General features: G+C 38.7%; 1 protein-coding gene across 6 annotated transcripts in view; it reads left to right on the forward strand.

Moving 5' to 3' along the window:
* RAB3GAP2 (RAB3 GTPase activating non-catalytic protein subunit 2) overlaps window positions 1–26,864 on the forward strand; it is a 71,615-nt gene that overhangs the window by 10,782 nt on the left and 33,969 nt on the right. For 2 of the 6 annotated variants that reach the window (XM_048843225.2, XM_075127070.1), the window contains 12 exons: window positions 10,216–10,280; window positions 10,725–10,806; window positions 14,960–15,092; window positions 16,546–16,627; window positions 19,698–19,745; window positions 19,881–19,956; window positions 20,106–20,207; window positions 21,404–21,503; window positions 23,902–24,000; window positions 25,113–25,261; window positions 26,537–26,616; window positions 26,720–26,809. In XM_048843225.2, coding sequence (XP_048699182.2) covers window positions 10,237–10,280; window positions 10,725–10,806; window positions 14,960–15,092; window positions 16,546–16,627; window positions 19,698–19,745; window positions 19,881–19,956; window positions 20,106–20,207; window positions 21,404–21,503; window positions 23,902–24,000; window positions 25,113–25,261; window positions 26,537–26,616; window positions 26,720–26,809 — 1,085 coding nt within the window. In that variant the 5' untranslated portion in view covers window positions 10,216–10,236. Of the gene's footprint in view, window positions 1–10,212; window positions 10,281–10,724; window positions 10,807–14,342; window positions 14,362–14,959; window positions 15,093–16,545; window positions 16,628–19,697; window positions 19,746–19,880; window positions 19,957–20,105; window positions 20,208–21,403; window positions 21,504–23,901; window positions 24,001–25,112; window positions 25,262–26,536; window positions 26,617–26,719; window positions 26,810–26,864 lie in introns of those variants that run through there. The other 4 variants (XM_048843226.2, XM_048843223.2, XM_048843224.2 and 1 more) reach the window with 4 other exon arrangements.

Consider the following 26,864-nt stretch of genomic DNA (forward strand, 5'->3'; position numbering starts at 1 on the left):
TCGCTGTTATGGCATTTAAGGTATGAATACACCTGGTCGACAATCACATTTTGAAGCAGTGTGAGACAAATTCTGTGCAGCAACACCATCTTGCAATCCTTTTTTCCTAAAACTTACCACACCAGGATGTCTGCCAAGAAAGTACTATAAAAAAATAGAAACTCTCCTACTGTTTACTAACTTAAAATTATGGGGTTCCTGTCTGGTGCTTTCTTTTACTTGTTTGTTCCATTTCCTCTCTTTACATTTTTTTTTTTTTTGTTCCATTGTTTGCACCCTTCTGTTCTAATTCTCTTTATTTGAAATCATGCTATTTCTTGGCTCCCTCCCCTTCCACACTAGAACTGGAGTAGCTATGCCTTTTCCCATGTTTGTCTCTTCCCAATTTTTTCCTCACCCATTATGCTGTAGATTGGGAAACCTGTGTGTAGCAACAGCAAATGCATTAGACAGGTCTTTATGTGTGCATGGGAAGACCTCATGAATGTGAACCAATACAGTGTTTTATTTGCAATAAAAAGGGATAGAAATTTAAAGTTTATATTCTGCAGTGTTTGTTGGCTTATAAGTATGACGCTCCCAGGCTAAAGTTAACACTAATAATGAAACATAAATCCTTTCTAGACCTTGAGCATAGTGGTATTTAATTGTTTTTGAAAACTGCTGTGTATCATTTAACAAGTGTATGTATATTGGGAATAGCTATTTGTACTCTATTTAATCTGACAACTAGCAGTGGTGATGTGGGATTATGTGTTGGCTTGATCAGAAAATAATAGCTGCAATCATTATCTTCTTTATACAACACAGTATGAATCCAATAAATTTTTCATTTATGTGCAATTATATATTATAAACTATCGTATAATGTGATAAAATGAGCCAGATATTGGTCACAGTAATAAAATAATCTGTGTTAAGAAATGTCATAATTAACTGCAGAATTGAAGGATTAATATACAGCAGAATAAATGGCAGCTAAGTGTGTGTGTGTATACATATACATACACACGCATGTATTTTTTTCCCCCTTTAATATTTTCTACAAAGATTGGAACCATCTAGCTATATTTTATCTTACAGTCTCCTTCATCTGATTGCTCCTGTTTTTGTTGTTGTTTTGGGTAATTTTAGGTGTTACAAGTAAATGGAGGAGATTTGAGGGATTTTTTTTTGGTGCATTTTGACACCACTTAGTAAACTAGCCAGTTCAATTGATTACTTCCCCTCCCCCACATTTTTATGTGGGTGTTTCTCTCCTCTGCTGCTGTGTGAAACTTTTTTTTTTTTAAAGTAACAGTATATGACTGTGAACTCCAAAATTTAGCAGAGTTTCAGAGGAAGATGTATCTGAAACTATTAACTGTTTTGTTTTGTCTTTTTGGGCTGTTGAAGTTGGTGTCCTTTAAAGTGAGATTGGAGAAGTTTCTTCTGTTTAACTTTCCTAAGTTTGTTTACTACTAGTAAACTCTGTTCAGTTGCATTAGTTATAGAGATCTGGAGTTATACAGAAAATAGAAGAAAGCAAATATCGTATTGGCCATAAAAAAGAAAAAGTGATTTTTGCAATTGCCATCTCGTAGACCTAGCATCAGTCCCTACTAAAATGTGTATGGAATCTGTTAGAACCCAGAGGATAATGTAGCCAATGATTTTAGCTTAGTATCCATTTATTGTGTGATGTTATGATTAATCAATATACCGTATATTAATTGTATGTTAATTAGAATTGATTTGTAGAATTATAAAAGTGTAAGATTGATCAGTATTTAGGGGAACCAAGTAGTAGACATGAGTAAGACAAGCTGAAATGTAAGAAACTGTGGGCTGAGGCCTGCAAGACTTTAGCTTAGCTATTTTAGGCCTTGGAGACAAGAAATGATGGCGTAAGTCAGTGACCGAGAAATAACCCAAAAGATTTTGGAAAAAGAGATACCAACTGGTAATAGTGCGAAAGTGTAGCTCCGAAAATTAAATTTAAATTTATAAAAAGCTGTAACAACAAATAATGTCTCCAACATGTGCCTTAACCACAAGATAAAGGTGTCAGAGTAGCAGCCGAGTTTATCTGTATCTGCAAAAAGAAAAGGAGTACTTGTGGCACCTTAGAGACTACCAAATTTATGTGAGCATAAGCCACTTCATCAGATGCATGCAGTGGAAAAACTGCATGCATCCGATGAAGTGAGCTGTAGCTCACAAAGGCTTATGCTCAAATAAATGTGTTAGTCTCTAAGGTTCCACAAGTACTCCTTTTCTTTTTGAAGATAAAGGTGGTACATCAATGTTAATGAAAACCTACACAGCCTATAGAATTCAGGGTCCCTTGTTTTTCTAGGGGACTCAGACCAATAAGAAAGAGAGGGTTGACACTTTCATGTACTTACGCATAATGTAGGTATAGACAGAATCACAATATTAAAAATGGTTGCTTGGAGCAGGAAAATTGATCTTCCTATGGGAAACTCCAGCAGGGACCACTCCCATATTGATGATCAATCTATGAGAGGGCCAACAGACTCTTAACGCCATCTAGGAGGATGTCAGTATGTCTGTAGGTTTAATTTGTACATGGTACTTAGATTTAGGAATTGTATATGCTGTGACATTTATAACTTTGTTGATAACTTTAATAAAACTACTAAAAGATAGATGCTTTTGTAATTGTGTGTGTTTCACTTATTTGCCTAAAGTTTCATGTGTTCCTATGGGCTCTGGGTCCAGAACAAACAGAGATAGCTCTGTTGAACTAGAGACTGTAGCTGCCAGAGCTGAACCCACTGGAGTATAATTAACATTAAATAGAATAAAGGGCTACACTAATGACCTATGAATACTGAACAGCAATTATATTTTAAAGAAAAAACTGTATTTTTGGGTGGTGGGAATTGAATTATGTAATTTGTGGACAAAGGGAATGCCATAGAGATAATAGAAGTTGAGTTCAATAAAACTTTGATACAGTACCTCAGACTCTTACTTGGATATGAACATCGTCACATGGATTGAAAACAGGCTGAAAGGGTAATGACAAACCACAGTGTATGGAGTTAAGATACTACAGGGATGCGTGTAAGGCCTGGTTTTCTTTAGCATCTTTATTAATAGATTTGGAGGAAAGTGTAAATCAAGTGTGTGTTAAACTTTCAGCTCATATTGTTTGGAAAATACTCTTAATCCCAGTAAGGACTAAGAAATAACACAGAGTCCTAGAAAAAGTGCCAAGTGTGGGCAGGAATTGAAAGAAAATGCAAGATTAGATTAATGGGAAATTTCTTTTGTCTACTACAAAGTAGATCTGTCGTTAGTATTTTTCTCTCCTTTCTTTCTGAACTTTATAAAATACAAATAGACGCCATATTTATCCAATATGGGAATTATTCCTGTAGATTTTATGTTTGATTTTATATTAAGTAAATAGTTCACATTCTGAAATATAACTAACTCCATCAACATGATAGTAGGTATTAACCTCATAGAAATTATGTCGTCATTGCACTAAAATATTATCAAGGTAATTCGATGAAGCGAGCTGTAGCTCACGAAAGTTTATGCTCAAATAAATTGGTTAGTCTTTAAGGTGCCACAAGTACTCCTTTTCTTTTTGCGAATACAGACTAACATGGCTGCTACTCTGAAACCTAAAATTATCAAGGTAGTAATTGGTTCTTCAAATGTTCTTCTAAAATATATGTTTAAGGTGAATCCTTATATTCTAAATTGCATCCCAAAGTAAATATTCCCTGTCAAGTTATAAACACCTTTAAAATAGGGGTAGAAGATTGTAGTGGTGACAAATCTAATGCTTTTGAATTAGAAAATGAAATGGTTCATGTTGCTGCTGACTAGCAGAAGGAAATGCTATTTTTACTGGTTCTGCAGCAGACTACACACTAATTTTGATGAAAAAATTGTCTGTCTTGTTGCCACTCAGTTAAATTAATGGGGGGGGGAAGGAGAAGCTTTTGCCGGACATCTATTAGCCAGAAGCAGATCTGAAAGATGAGGAAACAGTGGCATTGAACAGGTAAACTCAGCTTTCTGAAGCAGCTGCAGCAGCAAAAGAGTGGAACTGATCTGGTTCTAGGGTTGCCATGTACTTCGTTCATAATACTGTAGGTCTGAGGGATACGGTACTAAAAGTGCTGGCAGCTAGTTTACACCCTTGTTTCCACCATTGCTAGCTCTGATAAAGCTACATGGGTACTGCAGAAATGTGTGACTTCCCTAAAATTGACATTGTAGATGAGGCCAGGGTTTTGTACAGCAGCAGTGAAAACTGACAAGATTGGTTAGCTTTCACTCTGCTGCAGCTGGGAAAGCTGTGAGTAGCAAAAGCACTAGAGTGGTCTGCATGCATGTGTGGGAAGACTTCATGAATGTGAACCAATACAAGGTTTTGTTTTTGCAATAAAAAAGAATAGAAATTTAAAGCTTAGATTCTGCAGTATTTGTTGGCATTGTTTTCCCCATCCCACACTTGTTTGTGAAACTGTTACATGATGATAACAGTCGCAGGTGCGTGGGGTCTTCTTTGTTATGTCTCTATGGGTGCTCCCCTTCAGGGGTATATGCTCCCCCTCTGCCTTTGATTTGAGATTTTTGGTAGCTGTCTGTTCAGCCTGCGCCCTCCACAGTGCAGTTTTTTATTTAGTATTAGACTCTGTTCCAAAGTTCCCTATTTGCTGTGGGATACTGCTTGGGAGTCACCTAAAATGGAGCATCCTTAGGGACACCACATGAAGGAGAGATTACTCACCTTGTGCAGTTACTGGAGTTGTTCAAGATATGTGTCCCTGTGGGTGCTCCACGACCCACCCTCCTTCCCCTCTGCTTCGGAGATTCCTTTGTGAGACTTTGTGTTAGAGAAGGAACTGAGGCTGGTATGTTCGTGTGGCTCTATGTATTGGTGTGGGACATGAGGATGTGTAGGGCTCAGGGGCACGTGTGCACCTGAAGTGAAGCACCCTTATGGACACATCTTTAAGAACTCCAGTTACTCTGCAAGGTGAGTAACCTCTCCTTTTTTTTCAAGCCCTGAGCAAATCATTAACGTTTGAGGGCAGGCAGTCTTTGCAACTGTAGTAGCATATTCCTTAATCCCTAGTCACAGATGAGGGACCCCATGGCCCTGCCTTGACAAATTTGCCGGAGGTACCATAATAGGTCACCCAGTAGATCACTTCTGCATACTAATGCAAAAGCGGCCCAGTTCCCACATAAAGATTCTGGGGGCTATTCTGCAGGGAACACATTGGCCCCAACGAGGTGACTTTTCTGCAGTGTGTTAGAGGTGTGGATCCCTGCTCCAGAGAGCACCAGGACTGTACAGTGGCTTTTTAATGGGTTTTTTAAAAAACTTAAAAATGTTGATGAAATGCAAATATAAATTGCATTTTGTTTAGATCTCTCCAACAATTAGAAATTAAAATCTCATGTGTTAGTGTTTTTTCCTTCCTAAATCTCTTTTCTTCCTGTGGCAAAATGGTGGTCGCAGTGTCAGATGGAAAACATTTTACTCCTTCTTTCTTATTAATTTAATTTATCCATATACTGGAAAATTCTCAAACTTGATTACAAACCAAGATGAGAAACTGACCGTTGGAAAACTGTCACTTATGAAAGAGTGCCTGAAAAATCAGAATTGTGCTGATTCACTAAAGCTGGCTGAGTCACTTTCTTTTATAGATGGTAGAGACCTTTTGAATTCTAATAAAGGTGGTTCATGTGTGGGTGTGCTTTGTAGTTTACGCTTGTTCTGGTCTAACCTGGTAAAATGCCTTTTCAGCAAAGCTGTTGGCAAGTTTTGTCTTTTAAAAATATTTGTAGCCTAATACCAGAATTAAAAAACTGCATAAGCAAGCATGCTTTTCGTTTTGCTGTTGCCATAGTGGGTTCTAACCTGGTTTGGTTGACAGGCCAGTGTGAAAGGGGCCAAACAGAGCTACAGCAACTGGATGCAGAACATTGCCCATTCCAATCTGGCTAGTCAAACTGTTTCAGAGCGTTGTTTGACTACAGCCAAATTTAAACTCTGTTTTGGCATAGTCTTTAAACTTTGTCTTAGGGCCAGTATAGACATGGCCTTTTTGTTAATGAAAGGTAATGATAAAAGATCCTGGAGAAAGAAAATCTTTTTATCCCCAGAACAGAAGCAGCACAGTCAGCATCAATGTAGTTTACTGCTCTCTTGCAATATTCTTCTTTCCTGATCTGAAGAACTCTTAGGGAGAGTGAGTAGTTCAGTTGCTTTGCTGAGATTATTAGCAGTGGGTACTGATTTGAGGATGATCCTTGTGATATGCATGTCTGTGTACTAAGAATTGTATTGACATGGTCTCACCTAGGCCAGTGGACAGCTTTTGGTAATTACTTCTGATTACTGCTTACCTTGTCAATATTTGAACTAGTGATCTAAAGGTGAAAGTAGTCTTATTCCTCCTTTACCAGTCACATGAGAGATTGCCCCTAATTTTTGTTTGCATATGTGTTAATCTGAAAGGATGGGTTTTATTTCTAATAATTTTTGCATTTCACTGACACTTCAATACAGTCCAGGGTCACAAAGAACTTTATAAATACTAATTAACTCTTATAACACACTGAGATAGAAGTATTAATGTCCCCATTTTCCAGATGGGTAAACTGAGGTAGAGCAAGTGACTTTCCAAGGTCACACTGAGTCAGTAACTGAGTCTGTGATTGAATTCAGGAGCCATAACTTCCAGGTCCCTGCTCTAACTACTACATGGCCTCCTGCCAAACACTTTCCCATGAGAAAACCCTAAAACTGTAGGTGGCAGTTTGTTTTCTGAATTTCTTTAAGCTACCAATCATCCTTTTTAACCCCCCTCCTCCAAACTAACACCAAGAAATTAACTTTCCTCATCTTCCTCTCTAATCTTCCTTTTTCTACCAGGGTACAAAATATATATGAATGACACAGTAGGTCATACTGGTGGGGGAATGGCACTATATGTGAAAGAAAGCATAGTCAAATACAGTAAAAAAAATCTTAAGTGAATCAAACTGTACCATAGAGTCTCTATGTATAGAATTCCCATGCTTGAATAATAAGAATATAGCAATAGGGATATACTGACCAGGATGGTGATGGTGACTGTGAAATGCACCAGGAGATTAGAGAGAAAAATAGAAAATTTTCTAATAATAATTGATAAGGGATTTCAGCTAGCCCTATATTGACTGGGTACATGTCACCTCAGGATGGGATGAAGAAATAAAGTTTCTTGACACCATAAATGGCTGCTTCTTGGAGCAGCTAGTCCTGGGAACCACAGTGGGAGAGGCAATTCCTGAGTTCCACATAGGACTAAATCAAGATCTGGTGCAAGAGGTGAATATAGTTAAAGCACCTGGGTAACATCAACCATAATATAATTAAATTTAACATCCTTGGGGGGTGACAGGGGACACACCAAAGAAGCCCACCAAGGTAGCATTTAACTTCAGAAAGGGGAACTATGCAAAAATGAGAGAGCTAGTTAAAGGGAAATTAAAAGGTACAGTCACAAAAGTGAAATTTCTGAAAGTTGCATGGAAAATACTTAAAAACAGCATAATAGAGGCTCAAATTAAATGTATACCCCCAAATTAAAAAACTTAGAGGATCAAAAAAGTGCCACCATGGCTAAACAGAGTAAAAGAAGCGGTTAGAGGCAAAAAGCATCCTATAAAAATTGTAAGTTAAATCCTACGGAGGAAAATAGAAAGGCGCATAAACTCTGGCAATTCAAGTATAAAAATATAATTAGGCTGGCCAAAAAAGAATTTGAAGAGCAACTGGTCAAAGACTAAAAAACTAACAGCAAAAAATATTTTAAGTACATCAGAAGCAGGAAGCCTGCCAAACAATCACTACATCCGCTCAATGTGCAGGGGCAGTCAAAAAAAAAACAACAAAAAAACCCTAACAAAATATTAGGAATCATTGGGAAAGGGCTAGATAGTAAGACAGAAAATACCATAATCACCTTTGTCTGGCTTGTCCTTGTCTGTCCCTCCACGAATACAGGTTGATGCCACACCATTCTGTTTTGTTGCAAGCACGTTCTTTCCATTTCTGACCAAAGAATTTTGTCGTGGGATCTGCCCAATGCGTTTTCGATCTGCCCAACGGTCGCTTGTGACTCTGGGGATGCAGGTTGACTCTTTTTGACGACTGTTGGTAGGGATATGGTAGTTGTGAAAGAATTCCTTGAGGCTGATTAAAGGAAGAATTCTTCTAGTTCTCCACATGTATGGAGAATATATATACTCACGTATACTCTCTCTTAGTATGTTCAGTGGTAGGGCAGAAGTTCAATCCCTTGCAGAGTAGATATGTCAGTTCAGATTAGGAACAGTCTTGAGAAATTGATGATGTTGGTGTGTCCATGTGATGGGTCCTGGTGTTGTAGTTTCTCCAGGAGGTGGTGGTCTGTTGGTTGTGGAGTTGTTGCAGTTGGTTTCACTTTTTGTTTTTGTGTTGGATTGCTGTCATCAGGTTTTTTATAGTTGTTTCGAGTTTCCTGCATGATCTCCAGATTTCCTGAGTTTTTTTTTCTTCCAGTGTGTGGGAACATGTGGAGATTTCTTGTTTTGAGGTGATCTCTTCTGGAGTATGTAAGGTTCAGGAGAGATGGTTTCTCAGTTTTTCTGAGGTCCTTCTGCGGAGCTTCTGCAGGTCCTTCAGCACATTTGGAGTTGTATGAGTGGTCAGAGGGTTATAGATGGTGAATCCTCTGGGGATGGTGTTTGTTTCTTCCATCTGCGTAGGCAGTGGATGTTGCTGTTTAGTCTGGGTTCCTTCTTCATGTTGTGAAGTCTCCATTTTAAATGGCAAAATGCGATATTATCCATTGTTTTCTGCAGTGTTGGTCCCAGGATATGAGGAGGAAAAACCCTCCCACTGACCTCACATGCCTATTGGTCACATATCACCCCACCCTGGAGCCCGTACGGGGGTATCATCAAACAATTACAACCCATACTTGGTGGGGACCAAATCCTGAAATAAATCTTTCCTGAACCCCCTCTTCTGGCCTTTAAAAAGCTCCCCAGTCTTGCCAAGCTCATAATTGGAAGCAAGCTCCCCACGGACCAGGACACCAAAGCAGCACCAGAATAACAAATACAAAACCTAGACACATCTCTACTGTATGACGATCTGTGTTCTCCACAACACACCTTTCAAGATCCATGAGTCCTACACATACCTATCCCAACATGTGATGTACCTTGTCCAGTTCACCAAATGCCCCAATAACAACTATGTGAATGAAAACAGACAATCACTATGCTCTGAAATGAACTCAGACAGAAAAATTATAAAAGAAAAACACACTTTTCACAAAGCTCTCTGTCCATATTTGATCTCAGTCCTCATCCTCTAAGGAAGCCTGTGAACTTAAATTCATAATTCTTCTGGACCCTAAAAATCATGGACTTAGCAGAGACACTGGTTTTATGGCTCATAACAAAAATTCATAATGCACCTTACTGCCTGCTACCCTTAATTGCCCCCTTCATTCTAAGTAGTCTCCTACAGCATGCCTGAGCTCTTTACATTTCACAATCTATCCCACCTTATATTTAGCTGGGACACTCTGGTTACCTTCTCCAGACCTGAGGAAGAGCTCTATGTAGTTTGACAACTTGTCCTTTCCACCAACAGAAGTTGGTCCAATAAAAGATATTACCACTTGTAATTTTTGTCAGCTTCAGGTTGTTTTACAGAAATTAGCAGATTACTCTTCACAATACGTTGGTGTTGCTCCTCATATGGCACATGTGGAAGCTGAGAAAAAATGAAGTTGCTTTGTCTATTATTTTTATTGCCATAGCACCAAGAGGCCCCACTGAGGGATTGATTTACTTGCTCAGAATTATAGGTGGAGTGAGTCTGAACTGGGATTTAGATTCTGATGTTCTCTGCTCCCAATCCTGTGCCTAGACCACATCTTTATCTTGTATTTAGAAATTATACTTATGAAGTGTTAAAAATAAGTATAAATATCTCTTTCATGAAAAATACAGCATGCTGCATCTTATGTTTCAGGATGCATGTGTTGATTGCCTTTATTCTTAGCTGTACCAAGCAGCTATAGGTCTGATATAAACTGTGATGCATAGGGGGAAAATGTCCTTCATAATTAATTATTTCCTTCTCGATGCTGTAGTTTCATGATTTTTTTATCTTTTTGTTTAAAGTAGATAAATCACCAAACTGGGAAGATGATGGCTGGGGAGCCTGGGATGAAGCAGAAACACAAGAACCTGTAAGTCTATATGTATTCACTTTTATCACTAAGATTTGTCTTCTCTCAAAGAATCTTTTCTGTTGGTTTAATTTGTTGAGTAGTTTTCATGTGGCCAAGATAGCACTTGACTAATGACACTGTAAATGGCGCTATTTGTCCATAATTTTCTTTAACTGAGTTTTTAAGTTAATTATACATTACTCACTGTGATAGTGACATGCACCCTTAGGTATTTGGCTCTCGTGTGCCCACAAGTACTTCTGTTGCACTGCTCTGGGGGAAAATTGCAGATGTCTCTTTGCCCTAGACCTGTATGTAGACTGAAAGTTCCAGGTTAACCTTTCTCTGCCTCCCTTGAGAGAACAGACGAACAATCCATTTTAGAGGGTGAGATACTAGGGCCATGCCTACACTTACCAGAGATCGATGCTTCTGCGATTGATGCAGTGGGTGTCAATTTAGCAGGTCTAGTGAAGACCAGCTAAATCAACCGCAGAGTGCTCTCCAGTCAACTCTGGTACTCCACCGGAACGAGAGGAGTAAGGTAAGTCAACGAGAGTATCTTTTGTTTGGTTTGTTTGATAGTTGGTTTATGGAAGATAATTTGCCACTTTTGGTTCACTCCTGCATGGGAGGCATCCACACCTGGGGGCTGCAGCTTCATCAGCTAGTTCAGTTATTACGGAGGGTTATCTAGAGGGAAGCAGAGCAGACAAAGACTTCAGGGTAGGTCAGCTCCTAGAAGAACTCTGGAGCTGGGAGGGGATGGATGTTGCTGAGTAGGCAATGAAATGCCAGTGAAACCTAGGAAGGGGAAATGAACAGAGGGCAGTGGGAGAGGAAAGGAGCAGAGCTGGTCAGAGATGACTTGATGGGGTACATTACCATTCTCTTCCTCCCTGGTGTCCTCCTTGAAATGTTCTTCCTCTCTCCACTCACCAACTTGCCCTCATGGCCTCATTGCTCTGCTGGTAGCTTCCACTCAAATCCTACCTAGCCCTCCATGATAAATGGGGGGCTGCTTACTCCAACATTAACTCTCCTTCTGTGGGCCTCATCCCTCTGCCCCCATAACTTCCTATTGGCTCACCAGCTTTGCCAGGGTCTTGATTTTTCTCATAAAGCAGGGGGAGTGAGGGTGTAATCAGGTATCAGATTGTCTCTTCAGCTGTTGCAGATCACACCTGTAGCTATTGGGCCCCAACCTCCAGGTAGTATCTCATATTTGGATATATCTACACTGCAAAATAAAACCACAGCACCGAGTCTCAGAGCCTGGGTCAGTTGACCCTCCCCACCCACTGGGTTTCAAAGCCTGGGCTCCAGCCCAAGCACGAATGTCTATACTGCTGTTTTTCACCCCACAGCACAAACCCCACGAGCATGAGTCAGTTGACCTGGGCTCTGAGACTCAGTGCTGTGGGTTTTTATTTGCAGTGAAAGAAACCCCTGTGTCATGCAGCTGCTGCAAGGGAGCAGCACTATCTAGGGGCAAAAGAGGGAAAGATTAAAAAAAACACTTTCCAAAGGGTGGGTGGGTGTGTGTGTGTTTCTAAAGAGGGAGGGAGGGAAAACAGGAAACAACCTCCAACCCTAAAACTAGAATTCTCTTCTTCTGTTGTCCAGGGCTTGAATTTGAAAAGTTCTTTGGGATTAAAAATAGCCTTAACCACAGTAATTATCTTTGGCTTTCTGTACAAAGGGTTTATTTTACACATGATAAACTTTCCTTGTTATTCAAACTGTGCTTTGTTCTAAGAGGAAGAATTAGTCAAAGTTCTTTCTTGGGTGTATTAAAAAGCTTTGTGGCCATCTTGCAAGGGCTTGAAAAATGGCTGCAACTTGCTACTATTTAGTCAGTCTAATAGTGGGGGGTGTAAAGTAGAATACCTGGATAGATAGACTGGGCCCTAATTCTGCAACTAACTACAGGTGGCTCCTTATTGAAATTGATGACTCTTTGTAGCTGGACCCCTGCATGTGTCTGCAATGTAAGTTGCAAGATCAGAGCCTTATTCTATAGTTCTAGAAATTGCTTTCTTACTGGAGCAATGAATCTGTTTCTCTTGTCTCATCAAGGACAAGGATAATCAGGTTGATGATGGGCAGCAAAGGGAGAAACCTCTTTCTCATCTTCAATTCCTTTTGTTCCACATTCTTCCTCGGTATAGATAAGTGTTAGAGGGCTTGCAGGTGTGCATATACAATACAGATCAAACAGGTAATTGATGGATAGGTACATATTTTGTATAAGTATACAGAGGAAGTGAAGTCATTCATATTTGTCAGCCTGTCCACTGTTACTCCCTAAACTGTAGAGGAATTTACTAGCACCATTACAGTATATGGGGACATATGCAATGACATTGATACATGGAAGCGTCAGATAATTGACATTTTACAACTGGCTAGGTGCAGAGGCTAGCCATCAATAGGATGTGTAAGTTACTGCAGTCTACCATCTGCTGGACTGGCAAAGAATAAAGAGAGACAAAAAACTCCTACTGAAGTTGAAATCATAGGGATTTAACGTGAAAAGTTGCATGGCACTCACGGCTGTAGAATTAAATTACTTTTCTTATATTCCTATTCGCCATTTATACAATACAGAGATTTTGTAAATTATCTCCATTCTTGTTATTTAAATCATTTAACAAAAGTACCTATCTTCTGGTCACGTGAGTCTGTATTTGAGGATATCTGGTTTTTTTTTCTGAAAATTTTGAAATAATTCTGTTTTCCACTGGTTACATTAGAAATTAATAAAAACACAAATGTATTCTGGGAGATCTGAACATCCTAGGTAGATGTAAATACAGTGAGTGTGTGTGATTAAAAGAAATTGAACAAGTCTTAACATCTAAAGACTAATATTACAAAAATTGGGGAAAAGTATGAGATCTCATTCTAGACTGGTCTTAATTTGACTGGGCTGGCTAACTTGAGGTGCGGGGGAACCTTTTCAAACAAATGTAAAACTCGATGCATTCAAAACATATGTTTCAACTGCTCAAAAGTATACGAATGAGTACTGGTACAGTGTGCGCACTCTTGTTAACACTGATTTTTTGGCAGGTGAGCAGTTTGTATGTAGCTTTTTGCATATCTGTATATTGCTATTTGCATTCCATCTCTTTGTTCTTCTAAACCACTTCCTTCCCAGCAGTTCCAAAAATATTATGTAGAAACAGTAACTGATTTTAAGCTTAAGTTGGTAGAACAGCATATTTGTCTACACGGGAGTCCTAGGTCAAAAACTCAGTTTTAGGTAGAGACTGGGCGGAGCAGAGTGTATATTTGAACTGTCCTGCTTCTGTGAGGCAGGATGCAGAAGGAATTCATAGTAATCAGTGATAGCATTGTAACTGGAGGATCGTACGCTTAATTTCTTCTGCAGGTCAAGCTCAATGCACATACCCAAGGCTCCATGTATTCCTTTGTTTGCCCCCACCCAACTCTTTGTATTCCATCCTCCCATCACCACCTGTTTCAGGGGCTCCCTGCAACCCCTCCCCTACCCTCTCTCATGCTAGGGATTCTGTGTATGCCATCATTCTCCCCTGATGCAACAGGCTCTTTCTATTCCCCCATTCTCTCTTCCCATGCCAGCGCTGCTGTGTGCTCCCCTTTCTCTATACCATTCTTGTTTTCTTTATTTTTCATGGTGTCAACATTTTAAAACTGTATTGGGAGCGTGGGCACAGCTAAAATCCCCCTCCCCCACTCCCGATAACTTTGACAAAAACAAAACAATTTTAATCTCAATTTTTCACAGAAAATTTTGATTTGCACCAGAAATTTGAAAACTGAAAAATGTTGTCCAGAAACCAAAGACATTTGTTTTGAGGGCATTTGATTTTTCAATAAAAAAAACAAAACAAAACAAAATTTTCCTCTGAAAACACACACTTTTTATGGAAAACTTTTAGTTGAAAACCTAGTTTTCTGTTAAAAACAGGTTGGATGGAAATTTTTTTTGACTAGGCCTAATTCCCAGTTCTTACTGCCATTGCTGTGTGAAGCAGTACCGTGTAACTACGTTTCCTACTTTTTGCAGGGTTGTGATTTGGGAGCTGTTCTTCAACGATAACATTTTTGGGTACGTGTGGGACACTTTTTGGTGTTTCTCACATTTGAGTTTGGTTTCTGAAGCCCCATAATCTGTAAAGGCACAGGGAGAGCAGGATTGTTGAGTGCAATAACCTGAATTTAGTTCTTTGTAAGTAAATATATTTTCCAAACAGTGGCGTTACCTTGGGGCAACTCCTTTCATGTTGAAAACTGACCACTTTATCCTCTCTCTCTCCCCCTCTCCCTCTCACTTTCCCTCTCCCTCTTCCCCTCCCACTCCCTCCCTCCCTCCCGGTTTCTAGTCCATGATAGTACTTTAACTCTCATTCCATGTCTATTAGGGTCCTTAATTGTCTTTGGTGAGAGACATGGCTTTGAGAATCCAAATAGCCAACTAATTCTCCTTTATGTGCTATTTTGTTAATATGCTAAAAGAATTATTGTAAAGTAGATAAACCTGACTTGTGCTGTTCTGCAAGTTTATACCATAGTTAAACTGGTGTCTGGGCATTGAGTACTAGATTAGTTTTGAGAGAGAGCAAGCAAGGCATATGTGTGGTTTTAAAAACAAACCAACAAACACCTTTGAAAATCATTGCCTACACTAACTAAAACTGTGCATACAGGAAGAAGAAGAAGAAGAAGAATCTGCTTGCAAGACACAGACAAGTTACTGGCTTCAAGACTGTGTGTTATCCTTATCACCAGCAAATGATCTGATGGTAATAGCTCGTGAGCAGAAAGCTGTTTTTTTAGTGCGTAAGTATGTAATGCACATTTTTTACTTATGGCCCAGTACTTAAATTAGTGAACAATTGCAGTTCTTATCATAAATCCCTATTTTCAGGGATTTTAGTATGGTGGACTATTTTATGTAATACATGTGATGTATTAACTAGGCACAAGCAGATATGGCAAATCTGAAGTTTCAGCCTTCTCTCAGGTCCTTTGTTTTTTGTAGGTCTGAGTCATTTTAACAGGCATAATTTGATAATATATACACCATAACTATCTTATCTCCTGTAGTTTTGCTTGCAGATGTTACAATTAATTATGCTTTCTGGACAAAATCTCTGGGCTGTATTAATTTTATGTTTATGTTTAGTGTTAATTTTTGTGTTTTTCTTTTGTTTAATTTTTCCCAGAGAAAAAGCTTTAGCTAAACTGACCTGAACTCTTGGTGGTGTTTTTACAAGCTTTTTACTTTGACTTAAAAACTATATCCATGCAGCAGAATGTGTCATTGCCAGTATGGTGGGATAATAACTTGTAACTAAATGCTGCAGAAACTGAGATTTCTGAAAATTGGAATGATTGCATTTTCTTAAAGTCATCAGCCCATATTTGTTGTTCCCCGCAAAATCATGCATGTCAAAAATTGATTAGCTACTAGTTTCACATAGTTAATGGAAGGACAGAAATGCACGATGCCTGTAAGAACACCTTCCAGCTAATTGAAGTTTAACAGAGCTCCTACTGGTTCATGCATAAGGAAGTTATCCTTTGGCTCACCTGGTGGATAGATAGCTGCTGCCTCTGAACCATTGGGTGGCATTTGTTCTAATTTGTCAGTTTTTAGGTGGCATATAGATAGCACATGATGTACTGTATTGTATCTAGTGCTGTGATTTTTACTCTTGGCTAACTCTGTTTGGAAAATGTTTCTATTTGTAGAAACAATTAAGTCTGTTGTGATTTCCAGTGTTACTATGAAGTAACTAAAGGAATTATGAAAATCAAATGTTTAGAACTAGTTAGATTTGCCCACTTTCCTCTGTGTTAACTCAAACTCTAGGGTTTTCATTTCATTGTGGATAACCATACCAGGTAATAGTGTTTTGTACTTTCATTGCACTTTTCATCTGACGAGTTAACTGTTTGAAGTGAGCCTTATGGCTCCAATAAAATAGGTTGATGTTTTCATTTAAGAAAATATAAATTAGTCAACTGAGGAGCATGGAGAGGGGTGACATGATGTGCAAAAGGTCTCACTAAGTGGTAGAAGTGAGAAAAGAATCCATAAGTTGTGTTTCCCAGTCCCCTCCTCAGATCAGTAGAACATACTCCCTTCCTATGGTAAGACGTTTTTTTTTAAACTGGTTACTGACCTAAACGTGTTATATTGAGGAATATTAGGAATGGAACTATGTTGTTTTTGCAAATTACCTTTTAACATCTTATTCTTTATGGACAATGCCTTTTTTAATGTCAGCAAAATGGAAATACAGCGACAAGGGGAAGGAGGAAATGCAATATGCTGTTGGTTGGAGTGGCTCTCTGAATGTTGAAGAAGGGTAGGTATTGAATTCTTAGTTTATCTGATTAAAATGTCACTATTACTAATTAGTTCTTTGCTCTTTTTATCTTAAATGTACTTTACAAATAGTTTGGAGAGAGGAAACTGACTAAATGATTTTAATCACCATTGGTTGTTTATACATTCCAACTTTAAGAATTTTGGGCTGGAGTAAGTTACGTGGCTAAAAATAGTGCCCAAATGCAAAAGCCACTTCTTGTTTTTGGGAGTGAGATTCCAGGGTGTGATTATATGCAAATTACTGGGTGTACATATAATTATAATAAAAATATTTGTTCAAAGATCTGGACTGTCACAAAACTGTTGTAATTCCTTAACGTAGCAAGAAAATAAAACTGAACATCTACTGAGTAGAATTGAATTTTTCTTCGGGGTGTGGGAGAAACATTTTTATTCTGATGTGCTGGGGCTGCAGACAGAAGTAGTCTGTAAGGATCCCCTCCCCATTTTCATACCATCACACCAATACTTAAACACTTCAAGTCACAGGCATAGAGCATCACTCATATGATGTAAAGCCCTTCTTCCCCCAAGATGCTGTGGACATGTTGCATTTGTTGTCCTCCTACTTCTGATCTTGAAGGTTCATGGTAAGTGGCCTGAGTGCCTAAGCTACTTTTGAAAATGAGATTTGGGCTCCTAAGTTACTTTGGTGTGTTTTGAAAATTTTACTTCAAGCCTAGCTTTTGGATTTGACTTCCAATTATATCTTGGCTTTGATTTCAATTAGTCATCCTAACCAAAGTAGCCAGAGAGAATACAGAATTTCTTAATGCTTTCTCTTCTGCTGCCAAGAAATATTTCAGTTGCCCCCTTTCATCACATCGTTCAGGTATTTCAGTAGACCATCTTAGGTTTACCTTCTTGAGTTGCTCTTTCCCCCTCAGTGCTCTTTCCAACACCTGCAGCTGTGTGTCACAGTAACAGTATGTGCAGTATGATGGTTAAACAGGGAGCTGGAGATGTTGATTTATCAAACCATGTGAAATTTTGGGTAGGAAGCACGAACCTTGTTTAAAAACTCGCTACTACCATGCATCTGAGCTGAGTTATCTTTGATAAATATCACAATATGCATTTGGCTTTTCTTTGTTTCCTTCCACTATTCAAATAACATGGCCTGTTTCACAGAGGCTATTCCTTTTTACATTAGTAGAATCCCTTTCAGTATGTTAGAGTCCCTTGAGGGAGGTATTTCTTTAGATGAGGTGTGATGTTAAATGTTTCCATAATAAATTTAAAGCTTTATTTAATGGTGGAAATAAAATCTGTGTCCATATATTGGAAAATGAGTAACCAAAGTGTGTGTTTCTTGCCGTCTCTGATTTCTGTTTGTCTCAAGGAAACCTTGACTGTTGTCTGCTTTCTCCTGCCCAAATTGTGTGTGCATATCTTGGAAAACGCTCTTCTGTTTGTGGTGTTCATTATTCTTATACAGTAAATGCTTTCTAATTACACTGGTTGGGGAGACCCATTGCAGCCTAAGGAATTTTTGCAAATTACTAAATGAACAAACATCATGAAAACAGAGTTCTGCATCAGAGTGTACTTTCTTATTTTGTTTTGGACAACTGTAGTTTAGTTTTAATAATTTGATTCTACTTAGTATATTACTAAAAGTACCCTAATAATTTTGCAAACAAAGTGAAGCCTTTGCCTCTCTAGAGCACTGTACTGTTAAATCTTCGCTAAGGAGCGAGGTGAAACCCAATGACTCTTTGTCAGATGGATCAGGCCTATAATGATCAAGGTGAAAATTAGCAAGGTTCTCCCATATTTACTTTTCATTTAATCCCTATCAACTTTAGCAGCAGAGATCCTATGTGTTTTTATAATTGTATATTTCTCTTGAACATTTTTTTCACTTATTACTTATTATTCTTTATAGAGCATTTCATTTGTTCTTTAAAATGGGAAATGTGGTATATGAGCACAGCAGCTTGCTATTTTATTCTGCATCTTTTTGTCCGATAGTCAAATTACTTTTCAAAACCTGTTTTGTATTTCCTCTATCTGCTTTTCTCAAAAATCCATTTATTCTTATTCGGAACCCTTGTCATAGCACTCACAATCATTTTAGATATAATCATGTAATTTCTGGATCCTAAGTCCAGATTAGTTGATTGCTTACTATGAAAACTATATTAAAACAGTTCTGTGCAACTTCCTCAACTGTGACAGTTCAGATCCTAGCTCTCATTTGTCTATAAAATCTTTATGATCCTTAACCTATTTTTAGTGGTCAGTTGAAAACTAAAGATAGCATGTCCCTGCCTTCAATTTTCAGTAAACAGCGTCAGATTTCTTATTTGTTGTTCAAGCTTATTTGAGCAATCATAGATGGATTTCCTGCATTCTGCACTTAATGGATTGGTCTGCCTTTTCTGCAGTGTACATCATTGTTACCTTGACTGCAAAGTGACTTGTTAGTCTTTGCCTTTTAGTAGTGATGTACAGAAAGCATTTACTGCATTAGTTTATAGCCTCTTTTTTCCTTTCAAATTTCAACCCTATTGCCTTTTTTTTTTTACTATGACTCTTGTCTAGCATAAAATAGAACTCATTTTCAAACTTCTAAAACAGTTTCTGTTTCTGTTCCTGTGGTGGTCTATATTTCTAATATGTTTTTTACATGCATTGTTGTTCTATCTGCACCAATAGTATGTTAATCTTACCTGTGGACTGCTACATAGCATAAATAATACATAATTTTGAAAAAAAAAAACAGAAATTAGGATTTTTTTCTTCAGGATCTTTGAATAGAAATTACAGTATACATGATTTATAAAAAGGCCCAGCAACTCTCTTTTAACTCACAATATGAATTGTGTATAATTTTACAAATATGGTTGTATTAGTATTTTGCATAATATTTTACCTCATTATGTAATCATTTTTGAGTCTTAATACATTTTTAAAAATATATTTAAGTTATTAAAATATATTAATAAGACTGGCAAGATCTGATGGGTCGTATAGAACTATTGTGGTATGTAATTTTAAACTGGTTGGCATGAATGCTTCATATTTTTATTTTCTGTTTCCAGTGAATGTGTAAGTAGTGCATTGTGCATTCCACTGGCAAGCCAAAAGAGGTAAGAATAGACTTTTTAGCAATTCTGCCTTCAGATAAATGCATGCTAATCCTTTTAAAGTCAATGGAATTTGTGTATATTTGAGAGCAAAATTAGTTTTTTCCCCTTAATTTGTTTTGTTTTTTTATGGGACAGGAGCTCCACAGGCCGTCCTGACTGGACCTGCATCGTGGTAGGTTTTACCTCTGGCTACGTCCGTTTCTACACAGAGGTGAGTCTTCTTTCAAAGTTCAGTTGCAAAGTAATGATGTATTGCTGTAACTTGTAAACTTTTATTTCTGTAGAGCAAAGTGCAAGCCTTTCCTAAGCAAAGGTGAATTAGTGAATAAATATTCATGTTAGTTATTCTTTCTTTCTTAGACTGGAGTCCTACTTCTTGCACAGCTCTTAAATGAAGATCCTGTCCTGCAGCTTAAATGCAGAACCTATGAGGTTCCAAGACATCCTGGAGTCACTGAACAGGTGGTGTAGCAGGCTATTTCAAAAGTAAAATAGTATTGTTTCAGTATGTGGCATGTTTCTTTCCTACGTGAATCCTCTAGTGTGTATTTAATAGTTTTTGACAGGTGGAAGATTGACCTGAGCAAGAGATTAGGGATATGTCATTGTAGAAGAATCCTCAAACCAGCTAAGTCATAAAGACATAGACAGGAAAGCAGTATTTCTTTCCACTTATTTTTGAGGCGTATGTTTAGTCCCAAAGCTGAGAGAGACATTGAATTACTGTATCACTTATGTAAAAGAGGGCTTCATTTGTTGCCTGTGTTTTCCTTTTATGTGTGCAAAATATAGTAGTAGTATGCTTGTGGATTTTCAAGGGGAATATGCAGCTTGGCAGGTTCCAAGAATTGCACGGTGCTCTAGCAGATGACTTAATATTCTTTTATCTCTCAGTAAGATTACTCTGGAGACAGCTGAAAAGTAAAAAAAAAAAATACCTCCAAAGAAAAAAGTTGACTATTTTGGAGGTAGTCGAAGGAATCTGCATTCTATTATGCCGTTTCCTGTACAGGGATCTTTGTAGAACTTTGTTCAACTTTGTGGAAAAGCCCACCATTCTGCAACATGAAAAAAACTAGGAAGTATTAGAAAGTTTATCTTTATTCAAGTGTTCTTCTATGATGACAGTTTAGCATGATGTGGGCCCAATTTTGACATATGGAGGTTTTAACAAGACATCTAAATCTTGCAGATGGACATTTGGGTATATAAAATGGACCCAGGTGCCAATTTAGACCCTACTATAGATATAGGATTTGGGTCATAAATCCTTTGATATTTGCACTCTAGATAGACCCATACCAAGGCAACCTTTACGAGTTGCAACAACTTGTATGTTCTCTGCTTAAACCCTTAAAATATAAATAGATGAGGGGCATGAAGTTCAGTGAAAGCAGACAAAATGTAGACTGTAAATACAGAACTGCGTCTGTATTTGAATAATTGTTAATTGTATGCTGAGATGTTGGATGGTTCTTTAAACTTTTCTTTGTTGCTGCATGATATTCCATTGTGCAGAGTCTGTTAGAAATGAACTGTTCAGACAAAACACTTGTTACCTTGTATTATTTACAAAGCTTTCCTTCAGAGAGAAGTGCTAAGTTGACATAATGATGGTGAAAGTGATTGTCTCCTTTACCTCATTGTTTTTAATAAAGAATGAAGAACTGAGTATCCTGTATCCAGCAGCAGTTGTGACAATTGATGGTTTCAGCCTCTTTCAGTCCCTTCGTGCTTGTCGTAATCAGGTAGCAAGAGGTACGTCTCTGATAGAAGCTGTCTATTGCTGTGACCTACAGTAGTACTTGTACAGGCAGTCCTCGACTTTACGACGTTCGACTTACGTTTCTGAATTGACACCCTGATTCGACTTACGACAATTGGTTTTGAATTTACGGCGCTCAGTCCTGCAATGGAGTGGATTGCGGTTCTGAGTTACGATGTTTCGACTTGTGACACAATTTTCAGGAACCGATTGTGTCATAAGTCCGAGGACTGCCTGTACTTACAGAAGTCTGTTTGTTACATTGTATGTTAATACAAAATCATTTAAAATTCATGTTAATTGTATCAGACTGGAGTTGAAGCCAATATGGTTTGTCAGTTTTATACAGCTTATAGTTATGTGAAGGAAAATATTTTTGAGAAATGCACTTCCTCAGAACACAGCTTGCTTGAGGATGTTGACTGGAGAAGATTTGACTTGCTAGTACGCAGCCATCTTAGATGCACCTTATCAGTGTCTAGAGGGGTCAGCACAGTGATCACTTAGTGATTTTTGTTTTAGTTGAGTGTTTTTCTTTTTATGAAAGGTTTTGAAAAGTACTGCTATCATAACAGTGATTCTGCTATGGGCAGATGCTCTTCATATTTTAATGGTTGATATCCTTACACTTTTAAGGGTATGTCTTCACTACCCGCCGGATCGGCGGGCAGCGATCGATCCAGCGGGGATCGATTTATCGAGTCTAGTCTAGATGCGATAAATCGACCCCTGAATGCTCGCCCGCCTATACTCCAGCACCTCAAGAGGCACAAGCAGAGTTGACGGGGGAGCAGCAGCAGTCGACTCCGTGGTGGAGACACCACGGTAAGTCGATCTAAGTACATCGACTTCAGCTATGTTATGCATGTAGCTGAACTTGCGTAACTTAGATCGATTTCCCCCCCCCCCAGTGTAGATCAGGGCTAAGATATGAAAAATCCTGAGGGCTGTTTTAGCTCTTTCTGTGAAGGAAAAATGCGTACTCTTTTTCAATCTTTTTGACAACCTGCCCTGCTGCTTACCTTGATTTCTTTTCTTATATCCTTGGGATGCTGGCTAATCCAAGTGTGCTGCACCTTGGGAACTGGTCAGTTTCCTGGGGTTAAGGAGAACCATCAAGTAATGGTGTGCTGGGTGAAGGGAGGGTTTCTCACTTCTGGGAGATGGGCTTAATCAAAAGCTTGCACTGAGTCCTGATTTTGCCTCTTACTGTGCTCCAATTCTCTGTTGCCTGTTCTCAATCTCTGCCAGGAACCAGTGACACGGAATGGGCACATTGTTAGGCCAGGAATAGAGAGGAACCCTAATGGAGCTGCCAGCATGGGAGCATCAGGAATTGTGGGGCCAACAGCGCTGTTAGGTTAAGGCTGACACTGTGCAGGGAGAGGGCTGATTCCTCTGGGGCCCAGGAGAGGAGAGTATTTCCATGCAGGGCAAGGAAGAGTGAAGGCTCCCATCCCCTCAGCTAAGAACCAAGAGAGTCATTGAACAAGGTCAGGTGCCAATTCAGTCAGTCGCCCTAATGGCCCCACAGACACCCCTTGAGACCTTTGTGCAGAACTACACTGAGGACAAGTGTTCCTTTTTATACTGTGTCCCACCTGCCAAGGCATAGACCCTAATTCTAGCTATAGCCACTCCTACCACCAAAGCATAGCCTTACTATTACTGTCTGAGGAATTATCACTCGTCACAAATGAGAGCAATTAGAACTAGCTGCACTTTAATGCTTGCAATAAAAGCACTCCGGTATCTTTCACGTGCTAATCCCTTGCATATGCGTTGTCCTAAGTTTGCAGACAGGTTGAGATGGGAGCATTGCTAGCAACTCAAGTATAATAAAGCATACTGTCGCATATCCTGTGAATGTGGATCTTTGTAGGACCTGCTTACTTATGTTTGGCACAAGATTGTCTCCCGTAATGACACTCACTACCAGGAGAAGGACCAATATTCTGGAACTGATACAGAAACCATTTATTCAACCATAAATAACTGATAAGATAAATTATCTCCATTAATTTATTTTGGACTTTACAAATATAGCTGGATGTTGTGAACAAAATTTTGCTCCCTAAATTTTATTAAGTGTCTTAATTTCAGCAAAATGGAAAAAATGGTCATATTCTAATTTTGCACAGCATGTCCTTTAATGTATTGTACAAAAAAGTCTGACAATGCTTCTATGAAAACCTATAGGTAAAGTTATCGTATGTAATGTCTTATTAATCACAATACAAAATGATTTTCCACTGGCATTTCCCTCAGTGTTCACTGTGTTGTAACTGATTATATAAAGCATTGTACCATGAGCTGACATGATACAATATTTAAGCTGACATGAACTAATAGCTTTTTACTTATGTCTCATTTTTTATAACAAATTGGCAGCCGCAGCATCAGGCAATGAGAACATACAACCCCCACCATTAGCCTATAAGAAGTGGGGTTTGCAGGATGTGGACACCATAGTTGACCATGCCAGTGTGGGTAAGCATTACCATTTATCTTCAGACATTCAACTGGATGAGACCTCTTTTGTCAGTGCTGTCAGACTAAGGGATTACCGTGCATGTTGGAGTATTGCTCTATGGTAACATTTGGATGGAAACGCATAGAGCTTAGCAGAAGAAGGTTAAAGGATGAGTTTAAGAGCATCAGAAGGCTTTGATTCTCCCATTAGAAGGAATGAGGAAATAGTGGCTGTGTATAGTCTCTGTTCTTCCTCTCTCTTTTGGAAGGGGGCAGCCTAATACTTAGTTTGAGCGAGACTGGGTCAGACTCCTATGTGGTGGATTAAAGGACTGTCTGGCAGGAAGGATAAAGACCTTGCCTGCAGCAGAGGGAGCAGGAAACTTAAAGGTTCAGATGACTTATTTCCAGAGGTGACATAGCAGGCCTCTATTCTCTTTCCACACTATGGCTTTCTGGGGATATGAGGATGTTTGCTTGTCCCCAGGCCTCCATCACAGACAGGCAGATAGTTGAGGGAGGCAGACCAGGCCCCCTCTACTTGTCTTTGGAGAAAGGAAGGAGAGAGATGGGCTGTGAGTGCCTGTGAGGAAGAAGGGCATGTGGGTATCTGGTGACATGTATGCCAGGTGGAACACATGGGGTGTATTATGCTGTTCCGGTTAGCCAAGTAACTTGTCAAATGCTGCCCTCTTTGGTATTTGAGCTTCCTTCCCCTGCTGTTGTCACGGGGACAGGTCTCACTCCTCTGATCAGGAAGAGGAAATGGTCCCCATCATCACACTCCCCCTTGAAAACAAAAAATAAAAACGGAAACTTTTAAAATTAAAACAAATCACAAGTAGGTTTTTTTGTTGCATCTACTGGGTTTGTTTGGAATAAAAATGGTCAGTTGATTCCAAATCTTGGTATGTGGCTTTCTTACTAAACTGTATAATCAGTTTTAGATATCCAATAATACAGCTATATATAGTGTGCAAGAACCAGATGTCAGTGAAGTTGGGGCTTGTATTTTTCCAGAGTTATGACTGTTCGGCCAGGGATGCATGAGTAGACTTAGAATTGAAGAGCCTGAAATGCCCATTTGTATTGAGTTTACATGAATTTAAGTATTTTTTTTTCTGTATTAGGTATCATGACTCTGTCTCCTTTTGATCAAATGAAGACTGCCTCCAATATAGGTGGTTATAATGCAGCTATAAAGAATAGTCCACCTACTATGTCTCAGTACATTACTGTAGGCTCCAGTCCTTTCACTGGTTTCTTTTATGCCCTGGAGGTATGTATATATTATGAAATGGGCATGATAAAAGAATTAGTTTGTCCCAAGTGGCAAATGAGAGAATTAATATCCTTTTCTTTTCCATATATAAAAAAAGGCTATTTTTGAAGAATACTTCATTTACCCCAGTTTGTACAGGTTTTTTTTCCTTCAGTCTTCAGAATTTACCTGTAATTAGGAAAAATCCCTTTGGGTTGGAATGGTTTCTTTGTGAAATGTGCTCCAGGCTCCTGCCATCCAAGACTTTAACTTTTTAAAAACCTTAAATAAAAAAAAAATAAATTCAATATAGAAACTTTTTTTAATATTAATTTTGTTAGTTGAGACTTTGTCTTCCACTAGCTACTCTTTTATGGTTAAGGAAATAAACTTAAAATAAGTTTTAGATCACATGTCATAATCCAATTTTCAAATTCTTTTGGATTCTGGAGGCACTTGGCCTTTGACCCTGTTATATGGAGGCACTGGGAGTGTTCTGTAGCCTGATGTCCTCTTGCCCCAGTTTGTGTTTTGCTTTATTTGTAACTATTGTAATAGAGAATTAAAATGATTTTGCTTGCCATGACCCTTTCACAAAACTATTTATGTACTCTTTATGTATTGGTAAAAAAGCATGGCTATATTTATGTTCCTGTTTACCTTCTGTATATTTGAACATACAAGACAGAGTGTAATATCTTTATCTAGGTCAACAAGGTAACAAAACCAAAGCAATATCAGAATGTTGTGCAGCTAAGTTTTTGCAAAACATGTGTGAGAAAATGTACTTATTTTGGTGTCAATAAGGAACCCCCATACCACAGAACCAACTAGCTCTCCATGAAGCATCATAGACTGTAGTTTTTAGCCTCTGCTGTAGCACCACATACTGCTAAGCGACCAGAGGTTCTCAGCGGGCCTCTGAAACAGCAAGCTGGGACTTGGAGATGTGGAATAACATCCTATTAGGGACACTGAATTGAGATCTTGCTGGACCTCTAGCTCCTTTCCTAGTACCGGGCCTATGAGGCCTGCATAGCTGAGATCATCTGTAGTTTTTCTACCTGACTGAGAAACTATCACTTGCTTGTATTGAAAATTAATGTGGATGATGTCAAATTTGGCAACATCTCTTTCAAGACTTTAGCTGCAGTGCATTTTTTTTCCCCCCTCATTGCTGGAGTTAGTCAGTGTTTAGTGTGTTTCAGCACTTGAGTTCTCATTATGTAGTGATAAGAGAAATTAAGGAATTATCTTCTTGCTTTCTAAGAATGCTTTTATTTTTTCCTTCAGGGTAGCACGCAGCCACTGTTGTCTCACGTTGCATTAGCAGTCGCTAGTAAACTGACTTCAGCATTCTTTAATGCTGCCAGGTAATGAAATGCAAAATAAAGTTTTGTTTTGATTTAGTTTTAACTTGCGTGTCTTAAGTTGTGCAGTCATTGGCATTCTGCTGATCACTTTTTCTGTTGCAAGTGGCTGGCTTGGTTGGAAGAGTAAACATGAAGAAGAAGCTGTCCAAAAGCAGAAACCAAAAGTTGAACCTGCTACCCCTTTAGCTGTGAGGCAAGTTTGACACCTACTCCTCAATTCCTCCGAAGCTCTGTTCCTTGATTGTCTT

This window comes from Caretta caretta, chromosome 3, assembly GCF_965140235.1.
Source record: "Caretta caretta isolate rCarCar2 chromosome 3, rCarCar1.hap1, whole genome shotgun sequence".
Lineage (NCBI taxonomy): Eukaryota > Metazoa > Chordata > Testudines > Cheloniidae > Caretta > Caretta caretta.